General features: G+C 41.3%; 1 protein-coding gene across 4 annotated transcripts in view; it reads right to left on the reverse strand.

The window, feature by feature from the left end:
* FYN (FYN proto-oncogene, Src family tyrosine kinase) overlaps nt 1-23033 on the reverse strand; it is a 190140-nt gene that overhangs the window by 46475 nt on the left and 120632 nt on the right. For all 4 annotated transcript variants that reach the window (XM_048844780.2, XM_048844779.2, XM_048844778.2 and 1 more), the window contains 2 exons: nt 573-830; nt 108-204 (listed from right to left, as the gene is read on the reverse strand). In XM_048844780.2, the coding sequence (XP_048700737.1) occupies nt 108-204; nt 573-819 (344 nt within the window). In that variant the 5' untranslated portion in view covers nt 820-830. The remainder of the gene's footprint in view (nt 1-107; nt 205-572; nt 831-23033) is intronic.

Raw genomic sequence — 23033 nt, forward strand, 5'->3', positions numbered from 1 at the left:
CCTTTTCTTTTACTGATTATATAAGTTGATAAACAAAACTGTTGACATTATGCTATCTTTAATTATAAGATAGTAACTGACAAGCATGCCACCCCCTTAAAACTCACGAGCTGTTAAGTATCTGAAATTTTTCTCCTTTCTGAAAACTTAAGTCATCTTCTGTTCTTGCTTCATAGTCATAAAGCGCCACAAAAAGAGTTACACCTGAAAAAGGAGAAGATAGCTGAATAACACTTTCATTGTGATACCATGCAATGATGTGTGTGTGCAAAAGAGCTCAGTTTGGTTTGTAATTACTATAGCTAGTTAGGTTACCCCCACTGCTTACAACTAGTAACTACTATAAGTTAGTAGTTATATGGTTGAAATTACGGTTATTTTACTCAGTAACTTCAATGCTTAGTACAGTTTATTTCAATGATTATATGTCAGAGGTGACTTTTTCCAAAGTCAATAGGCCCCTTTAATTTCAGAGTAGTCTCTGAGCTCTAGTTGTACTTTATACTAAATAAATACATTTTAAAATAAATGTGCTAAAATATACCATGAAATAAGCTCGCATCAGGACCTACCTGTTCCTCCTCTTGTACGCAAAGTCCCAGTATGAGAAGAGGAATTGACACCCCCAAAGACAGTCAGTCCCTGGCCTCCTGTTGCGTGGAAGTTGTTGTAGTTTGGAATTGAAGTAACACCGAAGCTAGGGTAGTGCTGTGGAGTGGGATCTGTGCCATAGCGATATCCTGAACTCTGAGTTAAACTACCGTCCCTCTCGTCTGTCAGTTTTGTTGCTTCTTTATCCTTGCATTGCACACAGCCCATTATCTAAAATCCTACAGCAAAGAAAGAAGAAGAAGAGAAAAGTGTTTTTACAGTGATGCTTGCTGGATCATAGGCACTACTAGGAACTAAGTTAAGCTGACCAGCTTGCCACTCGTGAGTGAAAGTTCAGGTGACCAGATGCCCCAATTTTAATCGGGACAGTCCCGATTTTTGGGTCTTTTTCTTATATAGGCTCCTATTACCCCCACCCCCACCCCGATTTTTCACATTTGCTGTCTGGTCACCCTAGCGAAAGTTCAATTTTTGCCGATAAATGTAGATTGTTTTTGAGGAGGCTACTGTGGCACTCTTCTCTTAAATCCATATTTAGGGATCTAAAAAGTGGTTTAATTTTCAAAAGCGCTGAGCACCCAATAGCTCCCACTGACTTCACATGGAGGTAAGGCAATGCTGATGCCATTATGTGAGACAGACAGACATGAGGAAGCAGGCTAAGAATGACAGAGGGGACATTAAGCCACCAAACCCTAGACCTATGGAAGAGAGAACTGGCAACAGAAGAGGCTGAAAAACAAAGCTTTCTCGAGTTCAAATCTGTCCAGACCCCCTTGGTCCATATTATGGCAGCTAGCCCAAGCTGCACCCCAGCTATCCCTGGCTACACTGCTATTTTTAACACAGTAGCTTGAGCAGAGCCAGCGTGTCTGCACGCTTGCACTGGGAAGTATGCTTCCAGCTGCGATGTAGACCTACCCAACAGAGTGGAGAGGGGGCTGCAGAAAGCTGGTTATGATTCCCTGATTTAGGGCTGCCCAACCTTGGTTCAGTTAGGGCTGCTTATGGAGTGTTAATTGGCCTTATCAGACTTGAGAATCCCATCCATATTTCAAACTAGTGCTATACTGTTCTTTGATACCCTGGAAATACTTCTTCCTTTAAAAAGATGTTCGTACACAGTGTTACCAAGTCATTTAATTTATTTCTCTCTCAAAACACTACTTTTGCAGACAAAACCATCATTATTTAAATATAAATCTCATTAATAGCTTGACATTTCAGTGGAAAATTACATTTTCTTAATTGTTTGGAAATTCTCTCCACAATTTTCATTAAATGATAATAAAATAGGTTTTATTGAAAAGATGCTCTTGTGGACACTCTATAAACATGCTGCCATTACTGCAACTTTGAACAGGGCAGTAAGGTGCAGCCTCCATATAAAAGCACCACATCAAATAGGAATCATGCACATCTAGCTTTGCAGTTGAGAGGATTTGGCCTCTCAGGTAGAAGGCAAACTATACAAATCTGAACCAATTAATAGCGACAGTGTGAGTGAAATTCCTAATCAACTAAAGCAACACAAGGAATTTGAAAATGCAAAAATGCTCTATGAAAGTGCGAAGTATTAAGAAACTGGAGAATCTCTCAAGAGGTAAAAGTTACAGCAGAACAACATTTTTCATTTGAAAACATTTGCTCTCATGCAGAGTTTATTACTTTAATAAGTGACATTTTCAGTGACTTTTTCATTTTTTAAAAATTTCCCCTTTGACAAAAAGGTTGCTCCTTCCTTTCTCTCCCCTTTTTCCTTTTCCCAGTTTGGCACTGAGAAAGGTAGGAAGGCAGAGGAGAAGGATAAAGAAGGGGTTAACCCAAAAAAACACCAAAAAAAAAAATCCCTCCCAGTTAAAAAACAAGTACTTTCTCCCAGCAAATTAAAAAAAAAAAAATCAATGAAGATAATGACTGTTTTTCTCCCAGCTCTACTAAATACACACAGATCTTAAGCTAGTATAAATTGATATAGCTCTATTGAAGTTTGAGAGTTTGTGCATTAAATTTATAGCAGCTGATGATCTGTCCCTACCTATTTGATTGGCATGTTCAGTCAGTCAATGAGAGGAAGTTAAAATTACAAATGCCTCAAAAGTAAAATTATTCAAGTGAATAATTCTGAAAGAGTGAATTAATTAGAAAATCATACCACCAATGAATACATATACAGATTTTCAAGACAAATACTTTTTGCATGTTAATCAAACAAATATTAACAGAGGACCACTGAGCTGTGAGTTCTTTCTCCTGTCCCACTCCAGTGGCTTTTTAGCCTATTTACCCCCATTGTCTTTTCTTCTTAGTGTGCAGCTTGTGAGTCAGAACTGGGTGCAGAATGAAAAAAGGTCTGATGAAGAGGGCTTTTTCTTTCATTTGTCCTTTTAAGCTCGGTTACAATGTCTAGACAGATCAAGTATAAAGACTGCCTGATTGTAGTACCTTGTAAAGCGTGACAGAGGGTGTAACATACATGCATCTTTTCAAGCCAAGACTTTGAAAAGTTGTCCATTCCTGGCTCAAAGAAACGAACTAGGCAACAAATTATATGATGCATAGTTACATCTGGGAGAATGCACAAACACATTGCTGGAAATGATTCAAGATTACTTCAGGGTTTTCACAGATAATAAATATCTCCATTCAACATCACTATTCTAGTTATATCAATGACTGGACTGCAAGAACTAAACTCCTTCGTTACCACAGAACAGACCCACCAAAAGTCAGGATTTACAGTTTTGTAAGGTTGGAAACATGTTCACTAACGACAGAGCTGAGATGACCAAACAAAATCTGGAATGTATTGACACCAAACTCTCAAGAGATCAACATACCACATTGTTCATCCAACACGCTGTGTAACTTTTGGTAAATGAACAAGTTTCCATTAGGAAATGCAGTATTTCTCGCACATATAATTTAGTGGGTCATGTGGCGATTTCATAATTTGTCATTGGTGTTGCTACAAAAGCAAATAAATGGCTTAATTATTTAACTTTTCAAATGCAAACAAGCTGCATATGTTTCTGGTTTGTTTCGAAACATACAATTTCATGAGCAATATAAAAAGTTGATACATTTCATGAGACTTCCTTAGTGACAATTGAAAATATCTACTGTTGGACCTGTCTCTTTCTTGTCCATGTTAACTATCTGGAATCTAGTAACTCCATTGCAGGATACTTAGTGCTAGCTTAGCCAAAGAAATTGTTTCTTTTCAAGTGGCAGAAACATTCTTGTTGGATAAAAAACAGAAAACGAATTCTGTCATTATTATTTATACTATTGTAGCACCTTAAACGTCATTACTTTTGATTAATATCTAATTAGTCTCAATCTTCTTTTATCTACTAAAATAACACTACCCACTTTTTCTTGAAGATTATTGATTCTGAAAACTATTCTCGAGAGAAGCCAAGACTAAAGAACAACAAAAGCCACCTACCACTATGGTAACGTTAAAAATAAGATGATCTATTCACAAATTCTGGTTTTACTAAGTGGGATTTTGTTTCAATATTGAGCTCTTCCTTACAGCTCTTTCCCTGCCACCCCTCAGATTATTTTTATGGAATGTGGTAGAGATGTAATCACTAAGATGCATTATAATTTTAGAATTTTAGCAAGCAAAGCATTTTGGGGGGGAGGGAGGATTAATCACACACTTTGCTAGAACAGTTTCATTTTTATTGAAAAAGAAAAATAGTTTAACAAATGGGCTAGAAACATTAAAATGTTAATAACAAAAATATTTGTATAAGCTCTTGTGCTTGCTTTCCTCCCACTCTCTGCAGCTATACTAATTGTTTCCTGTTCGAAGAGAGAAGAGCAGCCAAATGAGCTGAATCTGACTTAAGCCGGCTCCTTGCCATGCTACAAAGTTTTGACCAGAGGAGTCAAGAAGCAGATCAGCGTTATACAACATTACATCTCCGTTAATGTCTGTACAGGAGCCTCTGCTTCATGTACATTAAACTAAGGCATATATTTAGGCTTGGAAGCATTCAATTTTTTCGGTAAATGTCGATAAACACTGATTTCATTCTACCCATACAAACTGACTAAAAAATATTTCCAATCAATAATTGTTGAAATTCACAGATAGGCAAAGAAAAATGCTGCTTGAGAACTTATTAGAGTTTGACTTGAGGCTAAAACGTTGACATATGACGATGTGTTTTAACAGTTATAATGCTTTAACTTTTTGAATCTCAGTGTCCACTGTCATTAAATAATTATCTCAGCTAGATTTTTAAATTTTCACAGTTGCAGGAAAAAAATGAATAAAAATTGAAAATATGCTTAAAATAAACATTGATATTATACATTGAAATAATAATAAAATAATAATAATAATAAAACAACAACAACAACAATTGAATTTTGCCAAGTCTAAATATGTTCCATATGTAAGTAAAACACTATGGGAGATTTGTTTATACCAGAAGTATTCTGACCACATGGGGTCGAGACATGAGGTTGAAATGCTGCTTATCGCACTGTAGCTCTGATTTAGGAAAACATCCCTATTCAGGACATCACTTATGCATGTATTTAAGTCTCAATGAAGTATATACTAAAAGCGAAGCACATGCATTCCACTATGGAAATGACTTGTCTCAGTGCTTATGTTTTGGGGCCTCATCAGGGAGAGCTTCTGCTATTTTAGTGGTGGTAGCAGTTATTACTATACCCTAACTGTATTTGATTCATTAGGAGCACAGACTGAGATGTACATGTTAGGTTCCATGGTAGGGACAGACAGAGGTGAAAGTAAGCCGGTATGCCCCGGTATGGCGTACTGGTAAGAGCCGGTGCGCCGTACCAGGACCGACTTTCAGAGAGGGCAATTTAAAGCCCTGGGGTAACAGTGGCAGGGCTGCGGCAGGGATTTAAAGGGCCCCGGAGCTCCAGCTGCCACTATCCCGCCCCGCCCCCGGCCCTTTAAATCCCAGCCTGAGCTCTGCTGCCCAAGCCCTGGGGTAGCAGCGGCGGGGCTCCGGAGGGGATTTAAAGGGCCGGGGCGGTAGCAGCGGCTGGAGCCCCAAGCCCTTTAAACCCTCGTCTGAGCCCTGGGGTAAGGCTCTGGCGGGGATTTAAAGAGCCCCGGAGCCACCCCTACTGCCCTGGCCCTTTAAATCCCCGCTGGAGCCCTGCTGCCAAAGCCCTGGGGTAGCGGTGGTGGGGCTCCGGCGGGCATTTAAAGGGCCCAGGGATTTAAGGCCACGCCTCTTCTGGTTGAGGCCATGCCCCCTGCTCAGGACTCCGGTGTACCGGTAAGTCCTCTAACTTACTTTCATCCCTGGGGACAGAAGCCCCATTTCTTCAAGGGACAGCTATTAGGAAGGAATGGGGCTTTAGGATGTGATCATACAGTCCAATACTGCAACGATTTCATTGTTCCCTATTCAGTGGAGCTTTTCCTTTAGTTTCTGAAGCCCAAAGGAAAGGGAGCACCACAGAAATTTCTATAATATCTTTCACTAAGGCACAAAGGGGTCCTAAAGAAGAAGTTCAATATTTCTTGCTTCTCAAACTGCACCAAAGCTGACAAGCCATAGCCTACTCTAGTTCCCGTACCTAAAAATCATCAGGAAGAAGTGGCTGGGTCCAGGTTTGTAGTGGACATTTATCATGAATATATTTCTTCAGGCTATTAAAAACTTTATGAAGAGTCTTACAGCCCTCTACTGCAATTCTAAATTCTGGAGAATATACCACAATCTGCTACTCTTAAAATAATGTTCTAGTTGCAAATGCAGCTTTCACTAGAATGGAGGCAGTACTAGATGAAGGAAGATAAGGAGCAGCTCATAGGTCTATTGATGCCATGCCCCCTACCCTCAAATCAATTGCACTGGTGATAGACCTCAACAGCTTCAGACTGAAGCTATTCACTGTGACAAAGACACTGAGATGCAGCAGGGACACATTCTTCCTCTCTCCTGTTTGTTTTTTTATTTTGGCAACTAGAGTTGATCACAAAGTAAATTCCTTGGAGAATTTCTTTCAATTGAGAAGGTGAAAAGGCAGGAGGGAGTAAATAATTAACATAACTGCTTCTTTTAGTTAACTTTTAGAGGTTGATTGGAAATTACTAGCAGGGAAGCTGGAGAAAGGAGTCTCAGGTTCTAGTGAATGCCAACTACATAGGAAAAATGAAAACCTGGGCTTTTACTCAGTTTATATGATAAACGTCCTCATTAACCCAGCCAGAGGCAGCATCCAAACAAAGAAGTTTAAGAATTTTTCCTCGAATCGGGATATCTTCTTGATATTTTCTGTTTTGCTGAAAGTATCCCTGAATGCATCGTTCTGTGACAAAGATACCAAGTTGAATGAGTTATAGAAGACTTCTGAAATACAGAAGGTCACATTCTGGGTTATTGTCCTTCCTGGTTTACTGACAAAGTATTGGCCTGAATCTTCTTTTGTCAAGAAGAATTAAGTAATTTTTAAAAAGTAACCTCAATCTTTTTGTGTGCGGCATGCCACATGCAATCAGGTTCAAGGGGATAAATAAACATTGACATTTGCACTTCATTTAGCCTTAATTCATCTTTTGGGCCCATTGCAGACTAAAAGCAATGGCCTAAATTTTAAGAGCAATAAATGATTGTGTGCCTCAATTTTTGGGAATCCAGCTTGATGTGATTTTCAGAAAGTCCTGAGCATCAACTCTGACAATATTGAAACATCTGATTCAAGTTGGGCACCAAACACAAGGCGTTCAAAGTTAGCCACTTTTGAAGATTCAGGTCAATACTTATAGTACATAAGAACGGCCATATTGGGTCAGACCAAAGGTCCATCTAGCCCAATATTCTGTCTTCTGACAGTGGCCAATGCCAGGTGCCCCAGAGGCAATGAACAGAACAGGTAGTCATCAAGGGATCCATCCTCTATCGCCCATTCCCAGTTTCTGGCAAATAGAGGCTATGGACACAAACCCTGCTCATCCTAGCTAATAGCCACTGATGGACCTATCCTCCATGAACTTATCTAGTTCTTTTTTGAATTGTGTTATAGTCTTGGCCTCCACAACATCCTCTGGCAAGGAGTTCCACAGGTTGACAGTGCATTGTGTGAAAAAAAATACTTCCTTTTGTTTGTTTTAAACCTGCTGCCTATTAATTTAATTTGGTAGCCCCTAGCTCTTGTGTTATAAGGAGTAAATGACACTTCCTTATTTACTTTCTCCACACCAGTCATGATTTTATAGACCTCTATCATATCCCCCCTTAGGCATCTTTTCCAAGCTGAAAAGTCCCAGCCTTATTAATCTCTTCATTTGGCAGCCGTTCTGTATATCCCTAATCATTGTTGTTGCCCTTTTCTGAACCTTTTCCAAGTATAATATCTCTTTTTTGAGATGGGGAACCACATCTGCATGCAGTATTCAAGATGTGGACATACCATGGATTTATATAGAGGCAATATGATATTTTTTGTCTTATTATCTATTCCTTCTTAATGATTCCCAACATTCGCTTTTTTTGACTGTCACTGCACATTGAGTGGATGTTTTCAGAGAACTATCCACAATGACTCCAAGATCTCTTTCTTGTGAGGTAACAGCTAATTTAGACGCCATCATTTTATATGGTGTGTCAAGATGGCCGATGTTAGTCTGGTGGGTCCTGCGCTTTTCTTGGCGGGGAGCTAAGATGACACCCCTTGCCCCTGTTCTTGGGGCATTGATGGCCCCGCTAGTGGCCCAGAAAGGTGGTAAAGGATGGAAGCAGAGTAGGGGTCTGGGCCCTCACTCTGAGCCCCAGCCCCTTTCAACCCCTGTGGGTTCTTACCCTCTTCCCCCTTGGGTGGGGTACCTGCAGTCCTTAGATGCTGGGGAAGGTAGTCTCCCTCCCCTACTGCAGCACGGTCCCCTTTACTTCGGTTTTCTGATTTTCCAAGTCTCACAGCACACCTCCAAGCTCCAGTCCTCTCTCCTTCCACCTCCTCCGTCTGTCTGAAGTAGGGGGGTTTGTCAGGTTCCTAACAGAGCCTTAATTTGACTGCAGGTGCTCCAATTAACCTGCAGCCACCTTCCCTAGTCTAGAGGGAACCACGCCTTAATTAGTCTTGAGCTTATATATTTCTCCTCTAGCACTCTCCCACTGTTCCCTGGCCCTCCTGTATCAAAGTGTATAGTTGGGATTATGTTTTCCCATGTGCATTACTTGCCTTTATCAACACTAAATTTCATCTGCCATTTTGTTGCCCAGTCACTCAGTTTTGAGAGATCCTTTTGTAGCTCTTCACAGTCTGTCTTGGACTTAATTATCTTGAGAAGTTTTGTATCATCCGCAAATTCTGCCACCTCACTGTTTACCCCCTTTTCCAGATCATTTATGAATATGTTGAATAGGACTGGGCCCAGTACAGACCCCTGGGGGACACCACTATTTACCTCTCTCCATTCGGAAAACTGACCATTTATTCCTACCCTTTGTTTCCTATCTTTTAACCAGTTACCAATCCATGAGAAAACCTTCCCTCTTATCCCATGACAGCTTACTTTGCTTAAGAGCCTTTGGTGAGGGACCTTGTCAAAGGCTTTCTGAAAATTTAAATACACTATGTCCACTGGATCCCCCTTGTCCACATGCTTGCTGACCCCTCAAAGAATTCTAGTAGATTGGTAGTATCCTTAGCTTGTTCCACCCATTCAGTTTTCTTAGATTTACTCTGGTATTCTCAGTAGTAACCGTTTTGTTCTTTTTTAATCTTGAAGGTTCTTCTTTTTTTTTTTTTCAAAGATCTAAACCAGCATAATATATGCAACATAATGGGTCAACTCTCACTATTTTTTTTTAATTCTCCGAAGTTTACTAATGACCACCTTCATTTTGATTTTATCAGTGATTCTACGGTTTGCTGGAATTAGAGAACACATCATGAAGACACCCTGCAAATATTAAAAGTTAACACTTTTGAACACCATCTATTGTTTCTCAATCTTTTAGAAGGCATTTTATTATACATTTATTTTTATACCTGACAGGATCATTGGCAAGCGCCCAGTCTTCTTTGATTTTTTTAAAGTGTCTGACTTGATAATGAGATTTTTAAGGATACACAGAAAATTAAACAGATAAATTGATATTTCTCAGCAAAGGCCATACATGCCATGGTCAAAACCTTACTGTCTAACAACAAAAAATCAGTGAAGGCGTTTAAACAACAGATTCATGAGAGAAACAGGAACGATGAAAGATCTAGCTGCACGAATTTGATTATTAAAAGAGCTGTCCTTTAAAGCTCCATCTCCAGGATTTACTGAGTTGTATGAGCACAAAGTTTCAGCATTTTATAATTACCTGCCTACCCGAAGCAACTAGAAGTCCGAGTAGCATGAATAAGCTGATAACAAGTGACAATTCACCTATTGGAGGTATAACTGGAAGATGTGTCCTAAATGAATTCCTACATCTACATTATGCTGGCACAAAGCAAAGGCCATTTGACAAGCTGAGTGCTCCTATTATTCTCAGTTGTCTATAAGGAACTGCTGAAAGTTTAATATGAAGGAATCTTCTAAAATGAAGCTAAGGAACATTTTAGGAGAATGAGAAGCTCCTATTACCCCCAACCAGCAGAACTGGTTTCTGAGCTTCAGGGTGCCAAATCAATTGTGTCATTCTTTGACACTTGAATGGTGGCAAAAGAGGAAGCCCCCAGAGAAAACATGCTAAACTGTTGGTACATACATAATACAAGAGAAAGCTAACAATACTTAGTTTGCATCATATGCCCTGTAGAGGACTATGGCCTTGCTTGACTGCTTACCTTCTTCCTTTAATGGCCTTTTCTCTCTCATGCCTGACTTTAGTTGTGCCATCTATTTCTGTCCCTGGTCAGCCAGCACTAGAGCCCAGAGATTGGAGAGGATGCATGTATATAAGACAGGTCAAGGGACAAAATGCTACCTGACTGGCCCTCTCTGCCAGAGTGATCATAGCAGAGATGTCCACAAATACAGATTGGTGGCAACTGCATCAAAAGAGAAAAGATTTAGATGATGGGTCTGAGAAATATATGCATCTTCCTAATGTTGATATTCAGTGGAGCACCTCTCAGATTCCTGTATCGCTTTAATGTAAGAATCTAAGGCTATATTCACTATCAGCAAGAGAGGAACAGGAAAGTCAGTGTTCCATCTGGACAGTAGTGGCAAAAACTGACTTCACTTGCTGTGCTTGTTTAAGGAACAGTTGTTGTGGTGGAACTGGCCTGTTGCCGAAGGGTTGGAGGTCACCTGGCAAATCCACAAGAAAACACATTAGCACAAAGCGTCTGTTTGAGCAGGCGTAATCAAAAACTCCCCAGTGCAACAAATGAAAGAAGAGGAGGCTCACCCTCCAAACTCCAACAAAAGATCACTTTGCCACTTTTTCTAGTTTCTATAGCATTTCCTTGCCAGATGAGTTTGTGAATGTTATGGCCTCATCTTTTTTAGAAACAGTGAATTCTTTTTCATTCTCTATAGCATGCCAGTTTCAGTCAAAACTGCAGTGTCTTAAAGGAACAGTAACTTGAGTCAAACCTTGTAGATTGTTCTGGGTAGTTGTAGTTTTATTTGATTTATTAAAAGCAAGCACCATTGAAATCCACAGCTCAGAAGGTCTGTAAGTTAGACAGGTTTTGCTGCATTGTTCAGAATCCAAGCTTATACATTGTAATTTTTTTCTTAAAAAAAAAAAAAAGAGGATTTATGTATAGCTACCCTGGCAAAGAAAGCCTTCAGTCTTTAAATGAGTGCACTACTTCAGTAATAGGCAGACTTAGTCTAGAGATGAGAATTTCTTTCCTTTATTCTAATAAGGAGTTTTAAAGCCTTATTTAAGGGTTAACACCAATAACTAAGCAAGGTAAACACACTGCTCATTGTATGATATTTTAATTTAAACAATGAATAGAACTCCGGGTGAAATTTTGGTTTAGAGTGTGGAGACACATGTAACAATAATATCCAAGTTACATTCTAATTATACCCAGCTGTCTGTGCCACTCAGTACGCTGGGCTTAAGAAGGTGGGTGGACAGCCTGCAGGAGCATTTTGAGCCACTTATTCTAAGGGCTTGTCTACACTTGAAATGCTACAGCAGCATAGCTGCACCGCTGTAACACTTTGGCGTAGAGTCTACCTATGCCAAGCAGGGTTTTCCCATCAACATAGATAATCCATCTCCCTGCAAGGTGGTAGCTAGGCTGATGGAAGAATTCTTTTGCAGCTGCAAAAAATGATATATTTCACCTGAACATTTTCAGCAATTTTGTGGAGGGTTCAGCCAGTTTGTGCTACTAGGTGCGGGAGTCAGTGGATGGTGGTATTTCTCCTTCACTTCTCTCCTGCACAGTGCTCAGTACCCACAACTCCTTGAAGCACTGATTCCCCTGCTCTAGAGTTGAGAAAGAAGCTGCTCTGGGATTGCGTGATAGGCAGGATGGGCACAGCAGGAATGGAGGCAGCAGCCACAGCAGCTGGAAGAAATAAGAAACTGCTTCTCCTTCGCAGGCTTCTACTGAGCTCTGGTGACCCAGAGATTTTGATGCTTGGGTTTGCTGTGTTGTGACCCACCGTTGTCTGAGCAATACCAGCCTAAGTCTGCACAGGATGCTGCAGCATGAAAGCTGACCACACTTGTTTAGTTTTCACTGTTGCTACTAGGAACCTGAGGGGCAGCATCAGAACTGACAAGAAATCAGATCAATTTAACTCTCCTGAAACTTCTGAAAGCATGAGCAGCAACAGGGAAGGCTCACATAGGCACAAGTGCTGGTGGTGACAGAACAGCGTACTGCGTTCACATCCTACGCACCATGGTAATAATGTTTGTACAAGGTAGGCCTTGTGAGGTATTATTTAAAAAACTCAATTTTCTGATCAATAAAATCATGGCAAAATGCATGTGGCAGCGTTATATGTCAAGTTATAAACATAAGCTGAAAACATGACTAAAAGTATGTTTTCCAGATAAGTCTGAGAAGTGGCCAAAAGGTTCCTCAGAGACAAAGGGTAAGCTGACACCTCAGCCAGGTGTAACCAAGGCTAATGGACTATTACCTGCTAAGCAGCCATTTTTGGGCAGGAAAGGGGCCAGGGATTAAGAAAAAAAATCTACACTTTAGCAAAGAAGAAGGATGGAGTTCCCTTCTACACAGACTGCTCATCATCTTGCTCCCAGCTGGAAATGCTTCTCAAAGGGGGAGGACAGGACTACAAAAAGGAAGGGGCAGAACCCCCAAGACACCCTTCTTTCTCTCCCTGCCCATCACATTGACTGCACCTGAAGAGACAAAGAAAGCAGCTATTAGACTCTTGAGGAAGGGTCCTGACCTGAGAGTTTGGTCAGTAACCTGACGGAGCATGTGGTAAGAAAACTTTGCTTTGAATCTAATATAGTTTTCTAAATTAGGCACCTGTAACCATTTTATCTTTATTTTTCTTGTCACCATTTCTGGCTTTTATGTCTCATTCCTTGTACTCACTTAAAATCTCTCCTTGTAGTTAATGAACTTCTTTTATTGTTTTATCTAATCCAGTGTGTTTAAGTCAAAGTGTCTGGGTAACTCCATTTGGGGTACCAAGTTGTGTGCACATTATTCCCTTCAAGGAATAACTGACAATATATTTGTACTGTCCAGGACATACATTTCTGGGGAAAATCTGGGACAGGGAGTGAGTTGGGGTCACCCTGTGGTAATTTTTAAACCTGGTAAGAGCCATGGTGTGGCTGGCTGGCTGCAGCATGCACAAAGACATAGATGGGAGTGACTTACATGCTGGAGGCTGTTTCTGAGCAGTTCAGGTTGGAGGCTACAGCAGCAAAGCATTGTAAAGGGCACCCCCAACAGGGGTGACACAGCTATTCAGTCTGGATTGAACCCTAGTATGTCACTGCGGTGGGGAAGGCAAGCGTATCCCCCTCCTCAGTATATTATCCAGTCAGCATCCTGACCCCATCCCACATGACTGCAGGACTCCCACATTCTCATTTCTGGCTCTTAATCTCACAATCTTCCCTGTTGTTTAGGTGCTTGTGTTTCTGCGGGAGTGGAGTGTTCCATGAGGGAGGAGGATGACCCACCAATAAGAAGCAGGGAAAAGACCACATCAGTCACCTTGCAGCAGCTGGTTGGCTCTATGTTGGGGAAGCTGAGGAGCATACACAGAGGAGATGGGAGATGAAATTGATCAGGAACTAGCTAGAGGGTATGAAAAATGGATGCCCTGCTATCCCCACAAGCAAGATCTATGCACAACAGCCTGACAGAAAGCCCAGCACCTTCCTTTTCCAGATGGTTAGAAGGGGATTTTGTCTTTTCACCCACACATTGCTCCTCCCTCCATTTTAGTCCTCGGTTTATTAGGTTTTAAAGCCCTGTGTGGGAGCCTTTGGGAAAATGTGGGAGAGGTTCGTGGGGTTAGTTAGTTTCAGGAGCCCAAAATGAGTTTGTGTATTTCACAGATCAGTGGGAGCTGTGTGTTCCACAATGTCCTAATGAGAGGATGTGAGTGTTATAGCCCCCAGCTACAGAACCTGGCTCTTTAAATTGTAAAGATTTAGGCTTTTAGCTCTGGCAGTCCCCACTTCAGTCCCTGATGTGTCAGCCAAGATAGTGACTGTCACATTTGCAGGGATGGCAGTTAAAAACCAACAACTCAAAAACCTGAGGAAATGTGATCTGGAGTCATTTAAAGACAGTATACTGGGTCTCCTCCCCTACATAGGTTTGATATAAATGCCTAGAAACTGCACTTTAGATGTCTGCACCCACAAGGTTACATGATTGTCAAACTGATGAAAATACCTCTGAAGATCCAGATAACTGAATGGAATGGAGGATGGCTGCTCAGCCCAACCCGCGAGATTATCAAGCTTGGCCACAAAGAACTCTCCAACTGTCCAAAGACGAAAGATGATCCTTGTTGGGGACTGTACGCTAATAAGACTGTAAAAAAACATTCTGCAAGGGACGAGTGGATAACAGGATGGTGTGCTGTCCTCCCAGAGCCAAGACACAAGATCCAGCTGCAAGACTGGATAGGCTTCTGAAGTTGGCAAGGCTTCACTGGTGATGGTGTACATCAGTACTAATGACTGCTTCAAAGGACACCTTATGGATTATAGGCTACTTCAGGCAACTTGGAAGGCTCCTGAAAGAGAGGAATGTCCAAGTGATCTTCTCAAATATCCTTTCTGTCCTGCAATGGACAACAGAAGATTCTGGAAGTGAACTGCTGGCTAATTAAGTGGTATAGGGTAGAGGGTTTTGGTTCACTGGAACACTGGTCCACCTTCTATGGGAAGACGGGTCTGTACAATTTGGAAGGCCTCCAACTCAGTAGAATGGGAACCAATCTTCTAGGGCAGCGTTTCCCAAACTTGGGATGCTTCTTGTTCAGGGAAAGCCCCTGGCAGTCCCGGCCGGTTTGTTTACCTGCTGCATTTGCAGGTTCGGCCGATCATGGCCCTGGTTCACTGTGCCCAGCCAATGGGGGCTGCAGGAAGTGGTATGAACGGAGAGACGTACTGGCTGCTGGGCCAGTGGGAGCCGCGATCGGCTGAACCTGCGGACGCGGCAGGTAAACAAATCGGCCGGGCCTGCCAGGGGCTTTCCCTGAACAAGCGGTGTCCCAAGTTTGGGAAACACTGTTCTAGGGGACAGGTACTAGATTAGTCAGGAGGGTATTAAAGTAAAAACCAAAAGGGGAGGGTGAAAAAAAGAAAACAAATGAGCGTTATTTAGCACAAAATCAAGATGTCAAGCACAAAATGAATCAAGGCACCAAGGGATGTAACAAGAAGAAATTCTTTAATTGCCTGTACACCAATGCTAGGAGCCTTGGTAACAAACAAGAGAAAATGTAATTGCTCATTTATGAGCATAAATCCAACCTAATTGGTTACTGAAACCTGGTGGGAAGATTCATTGATTTATAATATATTTTGAAAAGAGAAAGTAGGCAAAAGGGGAGGGAAAGTGGCGCACTGTCAAAAATGGTAGAGACAAGCTGGAAGCAAATGATCTTTTTCACTTGGAAAAAAGCCAGATGATGTATTTAACATCACTCTGAGTTACCACTGGAATGGAAACAGCAGCTGTCATAAATATAAAGGGAAGGGTAAACCCCTTTGAAATCCCTCCTGGCCAGGGGAAAGCTCCTCTCACCTGTAAAGGGTTAAGAAGCTAAAGGTAACCTCGCTGGCACCTGACCAAAATGACCAATGAGGAGACAAGATACTTTCAAAAGCTGGGAGGAGGGAGAGAAACAAAGGGTCTGTGTGTCTGTCTATAGTCTGTCTTTGTCGGGGATAGACCAGGAATGGAGTCTTAGAACTTTTAGTAAGTAATCTAGCTAGGTACATGTTAGATTATGATTTCTTTAAATGGCTGAGAAAAGAACTGTGCTGAATAGAATAACTATTTCTGTCTGTGTATCTTTTTTGTAACTTAAGGTTTTGCCTAGATGGGTTCTCTATGTTTTTGAATCTAATTACCCCGTAAGATATCTACCATCCTGATTTTACAGGGGGGATTTCTTTATTTCTATTTACTTCTATTTTTATTAAAAGTCTTCTTGTAAGAAAACTGAATGCTTTTTCATTGTTCTCAGATCCAAGGGTTTGGGTCTGTGGTCACCTATGCAAATTGGTGAGGCTTTTTATCCAACATTTCCCAGGAAAGGGGGGGGTGCAAGTGTTGGGAGGACTGTTCATTGTTCTTAAGATCCAAGGGTCTGGGTCTGTAGTCACCTAGGCAAATTGGTGAGGCTTTTTACCAAACCTTGTCCAGGAAGTGGGGTGCAAGGTTTTGGGAAGTATTTTGGGGGGAAAGACACGTCCAAACAGCTCTTCCCCAGTAACCAGTATTAGTTTGGTGGTGGTAGCGGCCAATCCAAGGACAACGGGTGGAATATTTTGTACCTTGGGGAAGTTTTGACCTAAGCTGGTAAAGATAAGCTTAGGAGGTTTTTCATGCAGGTCCCCACATCTGTACCCTAGAGTTCAGAGTGGGGGAGGAACCTTGACAGCAGCTACTCAAATTAGACATTTGAAAATCAGCAGATCTGGATACTTTGTATCCAAGAGTTCTAGGAGAGCTGGTTGAAGAGCTCTCTGGATTGTAAATGTTAATTTTCAGGAAGCGTTGGAACACTGGGGAAATTCCAGAGGATTGGAAGAAAGCTAATGTGCCATTTTAAAAAAGGATCAGTGGGATACCTCAAGTAATTATAGGCCTGTCAGCCTGATGCTCATCCTCGGCAAAATAATGGAATGGGTGATATGGGACTCAGTTAATAAATAATTAAATAAGGGTAATATAATTAAGGGGAAAAATGGAAAATAGAGCCTGTCAAACTAATTTGATTTTTTTTGAGATTACAAGCCTGAAGGCATTTGACCTGGTGTTGCATGGCCTTTGGATTAAAACCTTAAATTACAAAATCAACATGGCACACATTAAATGGATTACAACAGGCTAACTGATAGGCCTCAAAATGTAACTGTGAACAAGGAATCATTATCAAGAAGGTGGCTTTCTGGTGGAGTCCTGTAGTGACTGGTTCTGGCTATATGCTATTTCATTTTTATCAATGACCTAGAAGATATAAAATTGCTACTTATAAAATTTGCAGATGGCAAAGTTTGGGGAGTGGTAAGTAACGAATAGGACAGGTAACTAACAGAGCAATCTGGATTGTTTGGTAAGCTAGAAACAATCAAAGAATTTGCATTTCAATACGGCCAAATATAAAGCCATACATCTAAGAGCAAAGAATGCAGGCCATACTTACAGAATGGGGGATTATTTCCTCGGAAGCAGTAATTCTTTGGCATCACGTGGATAAATCATCTGAACATGAGTGACTGGATCTATAATCAGGGGAATATTACCTTTGTATTTGGCACTGGTGTGACTACTTCTGGAATACTGTGTCCAGTTCTGGTGTCAACAATTCAAGAAGGATGTTGATAAATTGGAGAGAGTTCAGAAAAGAGCCACGAAAGTGACTAAAGGATTGGAAAACATGATTGCCAATGAAAATCTCACAGAGTTGAATCTGTTAAGGGATAACTTGATCACAGTCTACAAGTAATGACATGGGGCTCATCAATCTAGTAGACGAAGCTATTGTAAGCTGAAGCTAGACAAATGCAGACTTGAAATAAAAGGTGCAATTTTTTAAACAAAGGGTAATTAACTGTTGGAACAATTTACTAAAGATTGTGGTGTATTTGCCATCACTAGAAAATTAAAAGTGGAAATTGGATATTTTCCAAAAGATATGCTCTAGTTCAGCCACAACTATTGAACTTGAAGGAGCAAGAATTATTTCAGGGAAGTTCCATGGTCCGTGTTATACAGGAAGTCAACTTAAGGGATCATAATGGTTCCTTCTGGCTTTAAAAATCACCACCAGAGTTAGTGTTCCACTAAAGCCCTCTCTTGGTCAACTGTGAATACGTCATCTCTCCTGATCACTGTGTATGAAAGACCACTAAGGCAGTGGTTTTCAACCTGTTTTCATTTGTGGACCCCAACAAAATTTCAAATGGAGGTGCGGACCCCTTTGGAAATCTTAGACAGTCTGCAGATCACAGGCTGAAAACCACTGGACTAAGGGGTTGACCTAAGCACTACTCTCTAGCATCCTGGATGGCCTGGGAACTGTATCTCTCATATATCACTTCTTTCTCTACATCTTGTTGAGGCAGTTAAGTGATGACAAAAAAGCTCAGCTGTGAAGTCCCAGGGTTGAATTCTAACAGGTGGGCTGTAAGTCTTAGGGTGGAATTCTCAGTGGAGGGCCCTTGGCTATTGAATTTGTTCCCTCGTGCAGTCTGCCAATACTTAAGTTTAGTGGTTTTTAAGGACACAGTACAAGCTTCTGTTCACTTTGTCTGAATTAGGGCTCACAGCCAGAGGATCTTAATCCCATCAATGAGTAGGGGTGGTAAGGGCTGGGGGGCAGGGGCATGGTTTGATCTGTGCGAATTGTTGGCACCAGATCATTTTAAATTTCTGGAATAAACCTACTTATCACAATTGATTGCTTCAATACAAAAATTCTGTAAATAAAACAAATGGAATAATCTAATTTACTTAAACTAAAATTTGATTCACACATTCCATTCCAGAGATTCAGAAAGCATTATTTCATATAAACATTTCATTATATTTAATTAGTCTCAATTTGTCAGGTTCATGAAAAGGGGAAAATGCTTTTGGCACTTTCAGTCACTTTGGTAAAAAGATGTCTGCTAAAATACAACATGTGTCAATTAAAAAAAATACCACTGTACTGTTGCAGAAACACCAAAGTAGTATCCCAATTAAACACAAAATTATTGTTATGGAAAGTTTCTGCAACAAAAAGTGAAACTCTGCACACTAGCTAAGCTACAGCAATAAATGTGGTCACAGTTTTAGGAAGAATGGAAAAACTATAAGCATGATGACGGCAAACAATCTCTCCTATACCTTGAACAACTGTCAACAAGTTTCTTGAGACACAAATTATGCGATTGGCAATCCTTTTTCAAAACTTTTGTTAAGCTTATGTCAGTTTCAGCAGACTGTAAAATGGATCAGATCACAGCCTCAGAACTACTGACAGAATTGTGCTGTATAACAACGGCACAGTGACTATGTTGTATTTAGGTGTGTGTCAAGAGGATGCTTTTCTGATTGTTGGATCCCAGCACCGTGCATTTTTATCTCAATGGTCTTTGTCCACCCAGGATCTCTCCCTTTCCCTGGGTGACTCCCAGTCCCTCAGTATTACCCAGGTGATTCAATGTCCTATTATACTGGAGTATAATTCTGTGTTCTACAAATTTGTGATTCATGTTAAATGATGTATTATTTGCACCTGGATACCAGAGAATAGGTAGGATAGAAAACTTGAATTTACTGCACGAGACCATGTCGTCCTGGTAAATTTCCTAATCATACATGCATGAGAGATCTGCACAGAAATACTATTTTTAAAGAGCTCTAAAATACTGTAGAAATTATAAATTCCATATAATAAAAAATAACCTCTGTCTTAAGATAATTCTTGAATCCCAGACACAATGAGAAAGGGAATTAAATGGAGCATGCAAGACTATCCTTTGTAATACAACCAGACTAGACTGAGAATAATTATGGAAACTAATGCAATGAAGCCCAAAAGTTGCTATTTTGCAAATCTCAAGAGGCAACACTGACCTGAGGCTGGCTGCAGTTTCTACCCCAATTCTAGTTTCATGTATTCCAGTCTGACCCTCAGGTGACAAAGCTGCTGGAGAACATACTAAGACACAAATACAAGCAATTGTTTTGACATAATTCTTTTGGATGCAAGCAGATCCAATCTGTTGATGTAAACAGAGGACTAAAAGGGGTGGGGTCGGGTGGCTTAATCTACGCCCAATTAAAAACATGTCTTAGCATGGCTAGAACAACAATGTTAATATCAGTTGTTTAAGAAAGGGAGAACTAACACTATGTTGCATATCAGTACACAATCATAAAATCACATTCCCCCACAGAACAAGAAGTATCTAATATATAAGTAGTATATTTTGTATCTTGGATTTGAGACTCATGAACTACTATGAAAGTGGCCCTTTTCCCATATTATACATATGAAACATGCCCTTTCTTCATGCACTGTTACTATAAAATCCCAGGATAGCATAAATCTGTCCTTTAGAATTACAGCAGAGATACTAGAGAGAGTTATTAGTTACCACCCCCCTACCTCCAAAAATCCCTCTGTCCTTGTTAGGTTCAAGGGACTGTAAGAATGAGCCAAAGCCACTTTCATTAGTATGATCAGTATCAAACACTGTGTCAACACTGGTTTATATAAATGGGGTTTAAATACCTCTTAAGGCCATGTAGATAGTATGCCAACTCACAGCATGTCAGAGCAATGCAGGCAACTCTACTATTGTGATGGGATTACTGAATCTAAGATGTAAATCTTTACATATCTAACTGAAATATAGTAAATGAATAATTCAAGCAAGCTAATATGAAAAACATGATCCTTGCATTTATCTATTGTTTCATTTGCTCCAGCTTCAATTTCCATAAACAAACCAATGGCATATATATTCAGATGTGTGTATTGTGGTGGGATATCGATAGCCCAACTCTGAAATTTGCTATTTCTTTAGTTATCTGCACAAATTATCAAAGTTAAACGTGTGAAGTTATCTGTACCACTTCCACCGAGGGTTGCTAACTTTCTAATTGCACAAAAGTGAACACCATTGCCCAACCCCTGCTCCGAGTCCCCCTTGATCACTCCATTTCACCCTCCCTCTGTCACTTGCTCTCCCCCCCCCCAGACCCCACTCACTCATTTTTACTGGGCTGGGTTGGGGGTAGGGGTGCAGGAGAGGGTAAGGGGTCTGGTTGGGGGTGTGGGCTCCGGGCTGGGGCCAGAAATGAGGAGTTTAGGATGGGGGAGCGGACTCTGGGCTGGGGCAGGAGGTTGGAGTGCAGGCTCTGGGATGGGGCTGGGGATGAGGGGTTTGGAGTGCAGGAGTGGGCTCTAGACTGGCGGGTGTGGGGGAGCCAAGCGGTTCAAAATGTGGGAGGAGGCTCCAGGCTGAGGCAGGGAGTTGTGGTGTAGGTTCTGGTGTGGGGCCAGAAATAAGGGGTTTAGGAGGGGGCTCTGGGTGGGGGCAGGAGTGCAGGGCGGGGTTGCGGGGTGTGGGCTCTGGGAGGAAGTTTGGGTGTGGGGAGGGGCTCCAGGCTGGGACAGGGGTTTGGGACACGGGAAGGGGTGAGAGGTATGGGCTCTAGGTGGTGATTACCTCAGGGGCTCCCTGGAAGCGGTAACATATCCCTCGACTCCTAGGTGTAGGGGTGGCCAAGTGGCTCTGCACAGTGTGCGCAGCCTCCACGCATGGGAGCTGTGGAGCTGGTGCACAGAGCAAGGGCAGCATGCGGAGCCGCCCCTGCACCTTGAAGCTGCAGGGACATGTTGTCGCTTCCAGGAGCTGCGCAGAGCCAGATATGGAGCCTGCCAGCCCCGCTAACCGGACTTTTAATGGCCTGGTCAGCAGTGCTGACCGGAGCTGCCGGTCAAAAAGAGACCCTGGATGTTCCGGTCGAAAACTCTACCACCACCGCCACCATCTCCTCTTGCTCGCCTCCCTTTTCTTGGTTAATCTTTACATTTCCTCCTCCATACTTGTGATTTTCCTTTCCTGTCTCTCCTGTTCCCTAGTTCCTCTTCAGTCCAGATCAACAGATTGACTGAAGAAAACTGTGCAGGATAATGATAAAAAAGAGCCTCTTTCCATGTGGCACAAGCTGCAGAGTGGAAGACTAACCTAAGTGTATATCTGCACAGCAATTACACTTCCCAATTGCAGTGCAGACATAACATTTTCTCTTTGGTGAGATATTAGGGTATGTGTAGAAATTGGCTCTTATTTACATATTGTCTGCAGCTGCTTGCACTAGTAATTCTATTGCTATAAAAGTTGATAATGCATCTGGTGAAGACAAATGGGTAGGCAGATTACCATTCTGTACAAAGAAAATGTAAAAAACAGCATCTTTGGGGCTGACTGTGAATAAACTACATGTTATAGCTGTTGAAGCTATCTAATCAGCATATCAGAATATACACACACACACAAAATCAAATCCAGCCACCTCTTGTTTCTTCAACTTCCTAATAAAGGAAATTTCCAGTGTATCTTGTGCACTTGTTCAAAATGTTATCATTGATTCAGAGAGACAGTTAAAACATGATTTAGTTTAATCTATATTGTGAACCAGATTTTACCAATGTTAGGGGACAATGGCATTAACATGGATCCCTCAACATGGTCAACTTTTCAGTTCAGTCAGGAATAGCAATAGCATCTTTAGTGTAGACAGGACATAACTGTGTTAGAACAATGGTTTATGGAACATTGTTATGGGCCAATCTTACTTTATTTTGGCCCATTTTCAGTATCCACCACCGTGAAACTAACACAAGAAAAATAAAAGAAGACAGTTTATTTCAGATGCTAAAATCCAAAAGCAAAGGCAGTCTCAGAGCTAGAGCTGTGCAAGTATTAGTACGTTTCTATGAAGACACCTACTTTTCTGTGAGACAGTATTTTTTTTTTAGCATTCTTGTTCCTTGCCCCAACATGATGGCCACAGCTGATGTGTCATTAGGCTATTCATACTCACTGTTATTTCATAGCAGCACTAGCACTTGAGGTTTGAGGTGCATGGAAGTGTTTTTTTCACATGCTTTAAACTCTCCCAACTAAATAGTAATCTGCAATGACTTTCAGTTTGCAAGTGATACCTTCGTATCCATTGGGTAGCAAAGATTACTGCAGCAGTTTTACAACAGGAAACGTTACTCTTACAGGAAATAATGCAGGAAAGAAAAG

This window comes from Caretta caretta, chromosome 3, assembly GCF_965140235.1.
Source record: "Caretta caretta isolate rCarCar2 chromosome 3, rCarCar1.hap1, whole genome shotgun sequence".
NCBI lineage: Eukaryota > Metazoa > Chordata > Testudines > Cheloniidae > Caretta > Caretta caretta.